Here is a 14928-nt window from a genome sequence, read left to right on the forward strand (position 1 = left end):
CCAGCAGCATAACAAGAAGTGTTTCAAAAAGGATATGGTGAACTGGAGTATGTAGAGGCTGGGGACAAAGAATACTGACATAACACGGTTAAGTTCAGTACAAACTGTTAAGGCCCCGTAGGACAATAAAGCTACAGTCTTTGGGGTTCTCTTCTCTCCTTGGCAGCAAAAAATAATCACACAGTGTCTGTGTTATACAGGGCTCCAAAACACCCAGGTCCTTATTAGTTATCATCACCTTTAAGTTCCTCCAGAAAATTCATTAGCCTATAGTTTTTATTAAGGTTTTCTCATAGGATATTTTTCTTGAATTCTGCGGAGTCAGTTGAAATGGTATCTAATTCAAGGAGAGGTTTTATTTTTTATTCTAATTTTCACCAATATAGCCCTACTGGAATGATCGTGTTTTTTGTTTCTACTATTTTTTCATAAGTTAGAATGTTGTGTTCTCTTTGAAAATGTTTGTCACTCAGTCGTGTTCAACTCTTTGCGACCCCGTGGACTGTAGCCCACTAGGCTCCTCTGTCCATGGAATTCTCCAGGCAAGAATATTGAAGTGGGTTGCCATTTCCTTTTCCAGGGGATCTTCCCAACCCAGGGATTGAAGCTGGGTCTCCCAACATTGCAGGCAGATTCTTTACTGTCTGAGCCACCAGGGAGGCCCATGTTCTCTCTGAAAAGGAAAAAGATTAAATTTTCATGTAATTTCTAGGTTGGTCAGCTAGTCATTTCCTAAGTGATTGGTGAATCTTATTAATATATTATTTTGTGTAACAGTGGGACATACCTTTTATAAATAAAAAGCTTTTTCATTAAAAAATCAATTTTAGCAAACTAATTTCTGGAGCAATTGTGTTTAATAAATTTAGTTTTTTTGTTTTAATTATGAATAAAATGGAGAGCCATTTAATACTAATTGTTGGTTATCAAAATTAGGACTGTTGTACCTTTAAAGTTAACAACAAACCTTTAAAGTAGTCCTGTAGTTGTCTTTGTGTAGCTCATACTTTTATTTGTGATAGAGTGATGGAAAATTTAAAACAAGCAATCAAACAAACCAAAAGACTAGGTTTGGAGATGAAAGGATTCATTAAACTGAACTTTTTCTCTCAGGACTCTTGGGTTACTTGTGCCTTTTTTGGTTGACCTCCCCAATGGCCCTGAGCCAGGAACTCTTGTGAAGAATGTTCCTTGACTTGATTTTTCTATAGAGTCTTTCTTCTAGCTCCATTCAGTACTTCTGTCCAAATAAGTTGATTGCATTCTTTTGATCTTGAAAATCTTCTGCCCAATTATTTTTCTTTAAAGAGCCAGAACGAAAATAGTATATTCAATGTATAGTCGAAAAGCAGCTGAAGAAGTGAAGCGAGAATTGATAAAGTTACAAGTGAATTACTACATTCTGGAAGAATCATGGTGTATAAGAAGATCCAAGTGAGTACTCAGCAACAGTACTTTATGTTCATAAGACATTCAAGTTAATTCAGTCTCATGGCAAGTGCATTACTAGTTTTATGTATGAGACATATATAATATTTAGCAAAGTATAAGCTGAAAAACCTTTCTGATAATTATTTGGAGTTTTTTTCTTTTCAAATCATTATAAATATATATTTAATGCATAATGATTTGCATGTGCACATTACCTTTGCACGTGCACTTATTGATAATTTCCCAAATTGTTCATACTTGCCTTTGATGTTTTTTTGAAAACCTCTTATTTAAAGTTGGATGTATTTTCTTTCAAAAGACTTGTAGAGTTGAAACCAAGTAATGGAGAGTCTCACTGTAATGAAGTCCAGCGGCTTTGTCCATGCCACATCTCTGCAACATATATCCTGGGATAGAGGGGACCCTCTTCCAGCTTCACGTTAGAGCAGGGATCCCCTAACGTCTCGGTCTAATGCCTGATGATCTGAGCTGGAGCTTTGTAATAATAGAGATAAAGTGCACAATAAGTGTGATGCACTTGAACCATCCTGAAACCCTCCCCTGCCCCGCTTCTGTGGAACAATTATCTTCCATGAAACTGGTCCCTGGTGCCAAAAAAGTTGGCGAACTTCTGACTTACAGTGAAGCTTCTATCTTACTGTTTGTATCTTACTTGAGTGGGAAAATGATTAGCATTACAGCAACCCCTATTCTCCTGGGTTTATATTTTAAATTTTTTCTATTTCCACAGAGAAGTTCACTAAGCAGATTAGAGCAATAAGAGTTGGTAAGATTTTAAAAGCAAATGTGAATTCTAAAGTAGACTATTTAGAAATGTTGCACTTGGGTGACTTGATAGCAGATGATAGCTTGCTATTAAAATACTGAGGCATCATCCCATAAGGAATATAGAAAGTAGTTTTTATCAGAAATCAAGGATATTTTATGGAACACTATTATTTTTTTTTTAATTTTCATTACTCTTTAAGTAAACAGAAATCTTCAGGAGATTGCTATATCTGTGGCTCAGTCTCATTCACCATGTATTTCAGTGATACACGAAGGTGTTAAGATAAAATGATTAAATATTGACTCAGGAGTAAAAATAGTTCTGAGGCAGTATCTATCAAGTGTTGCCCACAAAGAAACTCAAATAATTGTTTATTGTTGAATGATTTTCCAGTGACTATGTCCCAAGCGACTGGAATTTAATCAAGATTAACAGAAAATGTTATTGAGTCATAATTGAGAAAATGCTCCATGTCTTTATGAACATAAGGATATGTATGAAACTTATATACATAACCTTTAACTTTGTTATATAAATTTAGGATAAAATGTTGTAAGCATCTCTCATAACAATTTGATGAAGACATTGTAATAAATGAATGTTGAGCTGACATTTGCGATCAGAAGAACTCAGTTTCTTGGCAGAGATTTCTGCCAGCATTGGGATCTTACTGTCTCAGGGTTTACTTTCTGACTATCCAGTTCAGTGATGCCAACCTGAAACACCTGTAAGTTACTGGAACATAAAAATTGTTTTTTGAGCTCTCTTCCCCAAGCAAATGATGAACCTTGATTCAAGAGTCTTCATTTTTCCCTAGACCCATGCATATTGAATATGTGAAAATTGCAGAGGCTAGCATTCTTTATTCTAAGATGTTGATGGAGCTCCTTGAATTTGCATAATTGTAGTGGTCTCATGTTCTGATGGGCAGAGCATTGGTTTTTGTACACAAGAAAGGATCAAAAGACAAATTTAGAAAGTATGGCAATAAATCCTGCACACTGCACAAAGTCAGCAGTGAATTAACTGGCTTCTGATCATCTTCATTTGGAGCTCACTTCCAGGCACAAGGCTGAGAGTCAGGTGGGTTGGAACTTTGTGCTGGGTTTCCCCTGCTGCACTGATTGCCCTTGTTTTGTTTGGGGCAGCAGGAGTGGAGAGAGAGGAATAAGAGGAAGTGGCTTCCTCTCATCTGGTTTCCCCCTCAGTACTGATACTCTCCATCTTCTACAGGATTATAAGTCTCAGGAAATCTTAGACAGGTGCACTCTGCTCAAAGCTTAAAACAAAACATAGCTGTGCTCTCTGTTCTGACAGAGAAGCAAATGGAGGGCTCAGAAGAGGAAAGGAAAGAAGGACTAATACTCGCTACTCTTACTTTCACAATAGGAAGAAACCGAGTTTCTGGCCAGAGCTGTCAGCCAGAATTGGAACCTTCCTTACTGCCTTGGCCCTCACTCTCCAATTCTGTCATGCCAGCCGAAGACAGTTGTATGTGATTGGAAAAGAAAAATATGCCCAAACAGGGGGAGCAAATGGGGATCTAGTATAGGAGAAGAAAAGGAAGAGGGACTAATATCCACCTGGAGCTTAAGCTAATATCTGCCATGATGGGCACTATATATATATATGTGCTCTCATTTACAAAGTGCTTAATTGTGTGCTTGATTATTCTTGAAATACTTGATACCCTGTGTTCAAATACAAGTAGGAAAATATACTCAAATACAAGTTATAGATTCAGTTTTTAATTAGCTCCTTTTTTATTCTCAGTTCTCTGCTCTTTCTCATTAATTCCCATAATAGAGTTGACATAAAATTAAAATACATTAATTCAGAAGAAAATTATTGAGATTTTCACTAATGCTGTTTTAAAGATATAGCTGACTGGCCTCAGGAAACTTGAGAAAACTCAGACAAGTACTAAAGGATGTTACACTTAGAGCTAACAAAGGGCTCTTTGCCCTCTTCTTTTCCTGAAAGCAGTTGAACTCAGTAGCTGCTGCTTCATGTGTGTTTCACTCTCTACTGTCATTGGTCTGCAGTATAACAACTGTGTGTCCTTGGTATGTGTGAGACAATTAAAAGAGAGAAAACCCAAGCCCAATCATATTTTCATAGGTTAATAGAATCTCATATCAGCAAGGGTGTGAAGAAAAGTGTGCACTGAACACTCTTTTGTGGGAACACTCACTGGTAATATCTTTGGAAGATAATTTGATAGACACATAGTGAAAATTGAATAGCCTTTTGACATAGTAATAGCACTGCTTCTAGAAATTTAGCTTACAGAAAGATAAAGGCACAAAATTATTTATATCAGCATTGTTTTATAATGACAAAAATGAGAAACAATTAAGATATCTATCCATGAAAGAGAGATTAAATAATACATAAAAATACTACACCTATGAAAAAGAATTAAGGTAGGTCTTTATGAAATGGGACAGTGACCACTTTTTATTGCTAAGTGAGGAGTCCCCGGTTAATCTCAGTTTTGTAAAAGCAACCCAGGAGCACCTGTGAGTATAAATGTCTGTGCCTGTGTTTTTGTGTCCTTGTATGTCTGAACATGAATAAAAAAGGTTGAGCAGAATGCATGCTGGATTGTTTATAGAAGCACCTCTGAGGAAGGGCATTAGAGGTGACAGTGGCTTCTACTTATTTATTTTGATAGGTTTATATTTTGACACCTTTTGAGTGAAGATTCCCTTTAAATTAAAGATGTTATTGAAAAGGAGAAAACATGTGCATTCTTGTCTAGTGCTTGCCTCGTGGTAAAGAGCAGAGTCATGGGGCTACCATTGGGAATTAAAGGGACTTGTTGGAAATGGTGTTTTCTCTTGTAAAGAAAAGTGAAGCAACTATGACAAAACACAAGCTGTTGTCAAATCTCTATAGCTTTTCCTTGGTTTTTCTGTTAACATTTTAAAAATGTAAAATTTGTGAAATCCCTTTCACTTTTTTTTGTTTTTAACTGATATTTGGAAGAGTCCAGGCCAGTTGTCTTGCAAGACTGTCCCACATTTGAATTTGTCTAACTTACTCCACATTATTAGATTCAGTCTGGCAAAATTTGGCAAGAACACTGCATAGATGGTGTTGTGTACTTTCCATTATGTCACTTTGGGAGATACCTGTCACTTTGTTTTGCTATTGGTGATGGTAAGGTTGATAACTTGATTAAAGAATGTACTCAGCTCTCTCCATTTTAAGGAGACAAATGTCCTTTATAATCAATAGCCTTTCACCAGGTCGTTCTTGCATCTACTCATTCACTTCTTATGCTTTCCTGAATCAGTTATTATTAATACATTGGTGATTATAAAACAGGTAATATAATAGATTTGAAAATAATATATAAGTTACTGTTTAGTGGAGGTAAGAATGGATTTGGTAAATAATAAAGGGTCGCCTTGTGTCTCCATGTCAGTTCAGTTCAGTTTAGTCACTCAGTCGTGTCTGACTCTTTGCGACAGCATGGACTACAGCACACCAGGCCTCCCTGTCCATCACCAACTCCCGGAGTCTGCTCAAACTCATGTCCATTGAGTCAGTGATGCCATGCAACCATCTCATCCCCTTCTCCACCCGCCTGCCCTCAATCTTTCCAGGCATCAGGGTCTTTTCCAATTAGTCAGCTCTTTGCATCAGGTGGCCAAAGTATTGGAGTTTCAGCTTCAACATCAGTCCTTCCAATGAACATCCAGGACTGATCTTCCTTAGGAAGGACTAGTTGAATCTCCTTGCAGTCCAAGGGACTCTCAAGAGTCTTCTCCAACACCACAGTTCAAAAGCATCAATTCTTTGGCACTCAGCTTTCTTCACCGTCCAACTCTTACATCCATACATGACCACTGGAAAAACCATAGCCTTGACTAGATGGACCTTTGTTGGCAAAGTAATATCTCTACTTTTTAGTATCCTGTCTAGGTTGGTCATAACTTTCCTTCCAAGGAGTAAGCGTCTTTTAATTTCATGGCTGCAATCACCATCTGCAGTGATTTTGCAGCCCCCCAAAATAAAGTCAGCCACTGTTTCCACTGTTTCCCCATCTATTTCCCATGAAGTGATGGGACCAGATGTCATGATCTTAGTTATCTGAATGTTGAGCTTTAAGCCAGCTTTTTCACTCTCCTCTTTCACTTTCATCAAAAGGCTCTTTAGTTCTTCTTCACTTTCTGCCATAAGGGTGGTATCATCTGCATATCTGAGGTCATTCTTATATTTATTATGGTGATCTGTGACCAGTGATCTTTACTGTTACTATTACAATTGTTTTGGGGCACCTTGTACTGTACCCATGTAAGATGGCAAACTTGATCGGTGAATGTTATGTGTGTCCTGACTGTTCCACCAACCAGCTGTTCCCCAATCTCTCTCCTTCTTCTTGGGCCTCCCTATTCTGTGAAACACAAGCCAATTAATAATTTTTCAGTGGCTTCTAAGTGTTCAAGTGAAAAGAAGAATTCCATGTCTCTCACTTTGAAACAAAAGTTATAAATGACTAAATTTAGTAAGGAAGGCATATCAAAGGCCAAGATGGGTCAAAAGCTAGGCCTCTTGTGCCAGTTAGCCATATAGTGAATAGAAAGGAAAAGTTCTTGCAAGAAAGTGCTACGCCAGTTAATACATGAATTATAAGAAAGTGAAACAGCCTTATTGCTAATATGGAGAAAGTTTTAGTGGTCTGGATGAAAGATCAAACCAGCCACAACATCCTCTTAAGCCAAAGACTAATTCACAGCGAGGCCATAACTCTGTTTAGTTCTGTAAAGGTTGAAAAGGTGAGGAAGCCACAGTGGTAAAGTTTGAAACCAGCAGAGGTTGGTTCATAATGTTTAAGGAAAAAAGCCATCTCCATAATATCAGAGTACAAGGTGAAGCAGCAAGTGCTGATGTAGAAGCTGCAGCGAATTATCCAGGTCTAGCTAAGATCATTATTGAAGGTGGCTACACTAAGCAAGAGAGTTCCAGAAAAACATCTATTTCTGCTTTATTGACTATGCCAAAGCCTTGGACTGTGTGGATCACAATAAACTGTGGAAAATTCTTAAAGAGATGGGAATACCAGACCACTTGACCTGCCTCTTGAGAAATCTGTATGCAGGTCAGGAAGCAACAGTTAGAACTGGACATGGAACAACAGACTGTTTGCAAATAGGAAGAGGAGTACATCAAGGCTGTATATTGTCACCCTACTTATTTAACTTATATGCAGAGTACATCATGAGAAACGCTGGGCTGGAGGAAGCACGAGCTGGAATCAAGATTGCCGGGAGTAATATCAGTAACCTCAGATATGCAGATGACACCACCCCTATGGCAGAAAGTGAAGAACTAAAAAGCCTCTTGATGAAAGTGAAAGAGGAGAGTGAAAAAGTTGGCTTAAAGCTCAACATTCAGATAACTAAGATCATGGCATCTGGTCCCATCACTTCATGGGAAATAGATGGGGAAACAGTGGCTGACTTTATTTTTCTGGGCTCTAAAATCACTGCAGATGGTGATTGCAGCCATGAAATTAAAAGACGCTTACTCCTTGGAAGGAAAGTTATGACCAACCTAGATGGCATATTAAAAAGCAGAGACATTACTTTGCCAATAAAAGTCCATCTAGTCAAGGCTATGGTTTTTCCAGTGGTCATGTATGGATGTGAGAGTTGGACTATAAAGAAAGCTGAGTGCCAAAGAATTGATGCTTTTGAACTGTGGTGTTGGAGAAGACTCTTGAGAGTCCCTTGGACTGCAAGGAGATCCAACCAGTCCATCCTAAAGGAGATCAGTCCTGGGATGTTCATTGGAAGGACTGATGTTGAAGCTGAAACTCCAATACTTTGGCCACCTGATGCAAAGACCTGACTCATTGGAAAAGACCCTGATGCTGGGAAAGATTGAGGTCAGGAGAAGAAGGGGACGACATAGGATGAGATGGTTGGATGGCATCACTGACTCAATGGACATGGGTTTAGGTGGACTCCGGGAGTTGGTGATGGACAGGGAGGCCTGGCGTGATGCAGTACATGGGGTTGCAAAGAGTCGGACACAACTGAGCGACTAAACTGAACTGAACTGAACACTAAGCAACAGATTTTCAATGATGAAACAGCCTTCTATTGGAAGAAGACGCCATCTAGGACTTCCATAACTAAAGAGGACAAGTCAATACCTGGCTTCAAATCTTCCAAGAACAGGCTGTCTCTCTTCAGTTAGTTCAGTTGCTCAGTTGTGTCCAGCTCTTTGCGACCCCATGGACTGCAGCATGCCATGCTTCCCTGTCCATAACCAACTCCTGGAGCTTGATCTCTCTTATTAGAGGCTAAAGCAGCTGGTGACTTGAAGCTGAAACTAGTGCTCCATTCATCACTCTGAAAACACTAGGGCCCTACTGAATTATGATAAACCTACTTTGCCTGTGTTACAAGCCTGGATGACAGCACAACCATTTACAATGTGGTTTCTGACTACGATAAGCTATTGAGACCTGTTTGGGGAAAAAAAGATTCATTTCAAAATATGACTGCTCATTGACAATGCACCTGGTCACCCAAAAGCTCGAATGAATGTACAATGAGATTAATGTTTTCATGCCTTCTAACACAGCATCCATTCTGCAGCCCCACAGTTCAAGTAATTTCCATTTCGACATCTTATAATTTAAGAAATACATTTTGTAAGGCTATAGTTGACATAGCCAGTATTCTTCTGATGGATCTGGGCAAAGTCAATTGAAAACCAATTTGGGAAGGGTTCACCAATCTAGATACCATTAAGAGCATTTGTGATTCATGTGAAGAGGTCAAAGTCTCAGAGTTAGCAGGGGCTTGGGAGAAGCTGACTCCACCCCTCCTGGATGACTTTGAGGGGTTCAAGACTGAGGTGGAGTAAGGGACTGGAGATGTGGTGGAAATAGCAAGACAATTAGCTTTAGAAGTGGAGCCTGAAGATGTAACTGAATTGCTGCCATCTCATGATGAAACTAGCAGATGAGAAGTTACTTCTTATGGATGAGCACAGAAAGTGGATTTTTGAGATAGCCTCTACTCCTGGTAAGATGCTGTGAAGATTGTTAAAATAACAACAAAGGATTTAAAATATTACATAAATTTAGTCGATAAAGCAGCAGCAGGGTTTGAGAATATTAATTCCAATTTTGAAAGAAATTCTACTGTGGGTAAAATGCTATCAAACAGCATTGTGTGGTACAGAGAAATCATAAAGAAAGAGTCCATTAAGGTGGCAAGCATCATTATATGTCTTATTTTAAGAAATTTCCATAGCCACCCCAGCTATCTGTAGCCGTCACCCTGATTGATCAGGAGCCATCAACATTGAGGCAAGACCCTCCATCAGCAAAAAGATTATGAAGCCTTATCACTGAAGGCTCAGGTGATGGTTAGCATACTTTTTAGCATTAAAGAATTTTTAAATTAGGATATGTAATGCTATTGCACAGTTAATAGAATTCAGCATAAACATAATGATTACATGCACTTGGCAATAAAACTAAAAAATTTGGGTACTCACTTTATTGTAATATTTGCTTTATTGTGGTGGTATGGAACCAAACTTGGATCTCTTGGAGGTATCCTGTATAATTTTCTGCATCAGTATATGCAGTATATAATCTGCATCAGTATTCCTCTTACTATGTGCTGGGCATCATGCTGGATACAATCTCTCCTTACTCCCTTACATCGTGGGTATGTCCCGTTTTACCAATGTGGCGAGTAAGATTGAGTGAACTACCCAACACCACAATTTTGGTAAGTAGCTGAGGCAGAATTCAACTGAGCTCTCTTACCCCACCACCTGAATTCACATATATTATGTGTCTTTTTCTTTCTTTATAGTCACCTTTGCTGTGTTCACCTTGTTCTAGAAAGGATTTATGGTAGCTTAAATAAAAATAACTATGATAGGGTTTTTTTGGTTTTTTTTAAAAGCTGATTTATTTAAGTGGAAAAATAAATGAGGGTAGGAATATAAAGAGTATGTTCCTTTATCTTCCATTATGTAATGTACAGTGATTTTTTTTTAATCTGCACATTAATTTTTCTAGGCCTGGATGCAGTATGCCTGAAATCTGGGATGTGGAAGATCCTGCTAATGCTGGGAAACCTCCCTTATGTAACCTCTTAGTAAAGGAGTCCAAGCCTCACTTCACCACTGTATTCCAGAACAGTGTTTACAAAGTCTTAGAAGTTATAGAGGAGTGACTGCTGCCTACAGAGAATTCCACCAGTAATGGTTTCCGTGTTTTGCTAATAACTCATGCCTTGTTTTTAATTCAGGTTCCCAAAACTTTTATAGATAACTGTTTTCAAATAGAAAACGTCTTATTTGGTCAGTCTGAATGTAAAAATACTTATACCTTTATCAGTTGGTTACTATTTCAGTGCACCCCTTAAAATTTGCTATGCAAATGAGTATATGCTTGTACTTGACTTAAATATTTGTCCTAAAGTGAGCAAAGCTACCTGTATAAAAAAAATGTGATGGGTCATAATAAGGGTGATGTGAAAATATAGGGTCTTCTGAACTGTGTAGGGGCTGATTTTACAGTTTGCGGACTATTGATGCCCCTTGCTTTGTTCTCTGCCTTTTGCTCTTGTCTTTCGAACATTTCAGTGACTATTGTAAGCTCCTCAGTCATGTCAGCCCCTGTCATCAATTTCAGTAAGAATAGCTGGGGCAGATGTGGATATTTGCTATGTAGACCTATAATTTATTTCCCTTCTTCACATTCTTTCTTTGTTGTCTGTTGCTCTTGTTAATAAAGCATTTCCTGCCCATTATAAATCCAAGTTCTTGGACCTAGTCATTAGGACCAGATTCCTATAACTGCTCACCGTGTGGCATTAGTGTATGTTGGCCTGTCTGTTTCTTTCTCAATATTCTGTGTCAAATAAGTGCTATTTACTCATTTAATTGCTTATCAGCTACTTATTCTTGATTTAAAAAGTTTAATGACAATTGTGTATTTTTCTCATTTTTAGTATTATTCGAATGTTTGTGTTTTAATAACTTTAAACCACTTAAAATTTTTCACGTATAATTGTTTTAAGAAAAGCTATTTTAAACAACCACAGATGCATCTAGCAACTAATGTATATGTGAGTAGATATAATTTATAGTGGAAGACTGTAGTATATGGTAATTTTTCTTTTACTATTAAGATACCATAAAATATGACTAGTTTTTTGGTCACACAGTAAATAAATAATGATTAATGAATGGAGTTTTTATATTTTACTTTTAAAATTGCCTGTCTTTAATAAGACGAAGCCTTAAACCTTATGTTATAATTTTGGTTTCAAAAACCATCATTTCAGTATGAGGAACTAATATATTCAGTCTTCCTCTTTACTTTTTTCTTATCTGTTTATTTGTATCTTGAAACTTTTCCAACCTGCTTTAAATTCCTAGTATGAATTTTTGTTTCTTAGAAGTTAATTTGTGTGAAATGAGATTCTACAAAACAGTGAACCCTCATAGTTCTGAGAAGTGGTTTTAAGATTTAACGTTCTAAGCAAACCGTGACTCTGGCAGACTACACATTTAATTACACAGTGTTCTCTTTATTAACCGCAGGCAGATTAACCTTCTTGTGGATTGTCCTTGAGACCTGAGTCCTCAGGGCTGGTTTCCGGTGCCCGCTCCGGGGAGCCACTGAAGAGCTGTTCTCTTTCTGCCTTCTCTCCAGAGCCCAAGGACAAGCCTGGTCTGGGGGAAGCACTAGCTTGCTTAGCACAGACAGCTGCCCAGACAGCCCAGGCTGAGGCGCGTGCAGCCCCCAGCCTGCCCCAGAGCCCGTCCTTCCCGGGGAGCCTCCTTCTGGCCGAGATGGTCAGTGACTTCAGGTGCCTCTCCCTCTTTCTTGCTCACTGGGTGACTTATTTCTGGGTCTTGGTCTTTAGCCAGTTTTAGAAAACAAGGAAGCATCTGGGGAGTTTGGATTAGGAGTAGGATTTAAGCAGTGATGCAGCAACACAGAAAAATGGGAAATGGGCACTTGAGGCCTGGCAGGATGAAAGCCACCATGGGTGGGGAGAGGAGAAGTGTGTGCTCTGCTTTATTTCCCATTGTTGCTCACATAAATGTGTTTTGTACATCCAGCAGTTACTATTTTTTTTTAAATTTTACTTTTAAAGTCATTCTCTATTTTTCCCACCTTTAAATAATTCCTTCCCTGTAAGTTTACATGTACTTATTTGAAATTCCACATAGGAAAAACATTAAAATAGTGTTATAACTGTTTTATATGCTGGGAAAAGATAAAAGTAGTCAAATTAGGTTGGGTTTTTTTAAATTATTTTCAGAAGACTCCTTTCGTAGCAGTATTTATTCATGTAGCTCCACCAGCAAGCTATGATTATGTTTTAGGCCAGTCAGTTTAGAACAGACGCCCTGGGCTACACTGCGCACTCGGCCTTGGTCACATCTGTAGCAGCCGGTACTGAAGGTTATAAATACCTTTTATGGCAACACAGAGTACTAGTAGGTTCGATATACATGATAAACAGTATTAGAGCTCAGTATTTTATGCATTTTTAGCATTTAAAAATATTTTTGCTTTAGTGTGAGGAAGGTTAGGATGGGCAAGGCAGTGATAAAAATAGCTATTGCTATGACATTAGGAAAGGAAAAAAAAGTTGGGGCAGTATTCCTAAAAAAAGATAAACTTCTTAAAAGTGCTTAGCAGAAACAGTGTAGTGTTAAAATAGGACAATGATACTAAGGAGAAAATGAAAGAATGTATCAGGAGTAAATTGATAACGCATAGGGGAATTGTATTTTTATGAATTTTATGCCAGTTGTTTACATGTACTATGTATGTTAAATAAAAAAGATCATGAAAAATATGGCAAGTGTTTTTTTTTTTAATTCTTATTTTCATTTCCTTCTTAGCTGTACATACGTTTGGCCTCATTCTGTAGTCAGATAACCACAAACTGGTCTGTGGCAGATCGCAGTCCTGACTCAGGGGAAGGGTTAACGGCCCATGGAGCTACTCGATCCTCTTCATCAGTGGTGGAGTAGCTGTTGAGGCCGCCCACACTCTTCTCGTGTTATGGCATTATATACACTTACATTCCTTTATTTATGTCAGGGGACACAATCATTCTTTAAAGTCATATTTGCAGGGTAATTCCAGAATTGCTGAAAGCTTTTTTCGTACATTAAACTACCGTTTGGCCTCATGACATTTTCTAAGTTATAACTCCTTATATTAGTCTGATACAAACATCAACTTTTTTTTTTTTTTTAATCTGCTAGGAGGCAAGACAGGTTAGCTTAATTCATGCCTCTGTAAGTTTTTACACAGTAACACCTTCATTCTCTGACATGTTTGAGGAGAGTGATTCTCAAAGAGAGTGTGAGAATCAGAATCACCTGGAGGGCTTGTGAAAACAGACTACTTACTGTACCTCACCACAAAGGTTTCTGACTCATAACAAAAGTTGGCCTAAGGTGGTGCTATGATCTGAATGTATGTGTCCCCAAAATTCATATGTTGAAACCCTAATCCCCAAGGTGATCATACTAGGAGGTGGGCACTTGGGGTGATTAGGTCATGAGGATGGAGCTCTCATAAATGAGGTTAGTGCCCTTATAAAAGAGGCCCAAGAAAACTCCCTTGCTGCCTCCTCCATGTGAGATCACAGATACAAGATGCAGCCTATGAACTAGAAATTGGGCTCCCACCAGACACTGAATCAGCTGGCACCTTGATCTTAGACTTTCAGCCTCCAGAACTGTAAGAAATAAATTTCTGTTCTTTTTAAGATACCTAGTTTGTGGTATCTTGTTATAGTAGCCCAAAAGTAGTAAGCCAGATAGGACCCCAGAATTTGCATTCTAACTAGTTCTCAGGTAATGCTATGCTGTTCCTGCAGGGAGTCTTGAGAAAAGCTGTTCTAATGGATGAGAAGAGACTATCTGGAATACTGGCCTCTAGGCGGCACTTCATTCCTGACAGTTCTTAATCCCCCCGGGACAGGCTAGAGGGTCCCTATATTGGGAACTGAATTTTACGGAGTTCTTTCTTTGTCTCTTAGGGAGCATGCTTCAGTGGAACTTGCAAGGAGCAAAGAACAGATAATGTGCTTTTTAACCAAGAACAGATAAGGTAATTTTTAATCAGACATTAATATAGCTCACTTGCACTGTGCTGAACAGGTAGTGTGGACCATTTAAGCATTTTGAACTTGTATGCTAGAGACTAGGGTTAGACCTGTTTCTTTTCAGTTCAGAGATTGAAAAAGAGTGAAGTCATGTGAGATCAAATTTACTTTTGTAAAATTACTTTGCCTAAAAGAAAGTAGATAAATTCAGTGATGTGTGTGGATTTTAAAACTTCATTTTCCACTTCATTACTTTTGTTTGGCTCCAGAAATCCTCTGTCTTCTCTCTCTATTAGGGAGCAGTTAAGGATCAGCTCTGGTTCGCAGATCACCTGTTTTCTCTCTTCTGCCTTCCCATTCTCCTTCCCCACGACTAGAAGTTTCTAATTTAAATCAGTAAAATTGTTACCTGGGCAGAAAAAGAGGAGGTGCTTTTGAACTTCATTACATACATGAATTGATCCTTATTTCACAGTGCTGTATCAGTACAAACATGCTTTTACATTCAAAGTTAAAAAGGATTTTAAGATATAGAAAAGTCTTGAGAACTCTTTCATCCTACCTGTCCTGCCATGAGAG

General features: G+C 38.3%; 1 protein-coding gene across 8 annotated transcripts in view; it reads left to right on the top strand.

The window, feature by feature from the left end:
- Positions 1–14928, top strand: part of DPY19L1 (dpy-19 like C-mannosyltransferase 1) — a 236060-nt gene that overhangs the window by 97293 nt on the left and 123839 nt on the right. For 2 of the 8 annotated variants that reach the window (XR_014066789.1, XM_081534265.1), the window contains 3 exons: positions 1309–1434; positions 10284–10465; positions 11816–13084. Coding sequence is in view for 5 of the 8 variants with exons in the window: in XM_081534265.1 (XP_081390391.1) it covers positions 1309–1434; positions 10284–10440 (283 nt within the window). In the remaining 3 variants the exon portion in view is untranslated. Of the gene's footprint in view, positions 1–1308; positions 1435–10283; positions 13085–14283; positions 14355–14928 lie in introns of those variants that run through there. The other 6 variants (XM_081534268.1, XM_081534264.1, XR_014066788.1 and 3 more) reach the window with 5 other exon arrangements.

The sequence above is a fragment of the Giraffa tippelskirchi genome, chromosome 10, assembly GCF_054371585.1.
Source record: "Giraffa tippelskirchi isolate mGirTip1 chromosome 10, T2T-mGirTip1v1.2.pri, whole genome shotgun sequence".
NCBI classification, from domain to species: domain Eukaryota; kingdom Metazoa; phylum Chordata; class Mammalia; order Artiodactyla; family Giraffidae; genus Giraffa; species Giraffa tippelskirchi.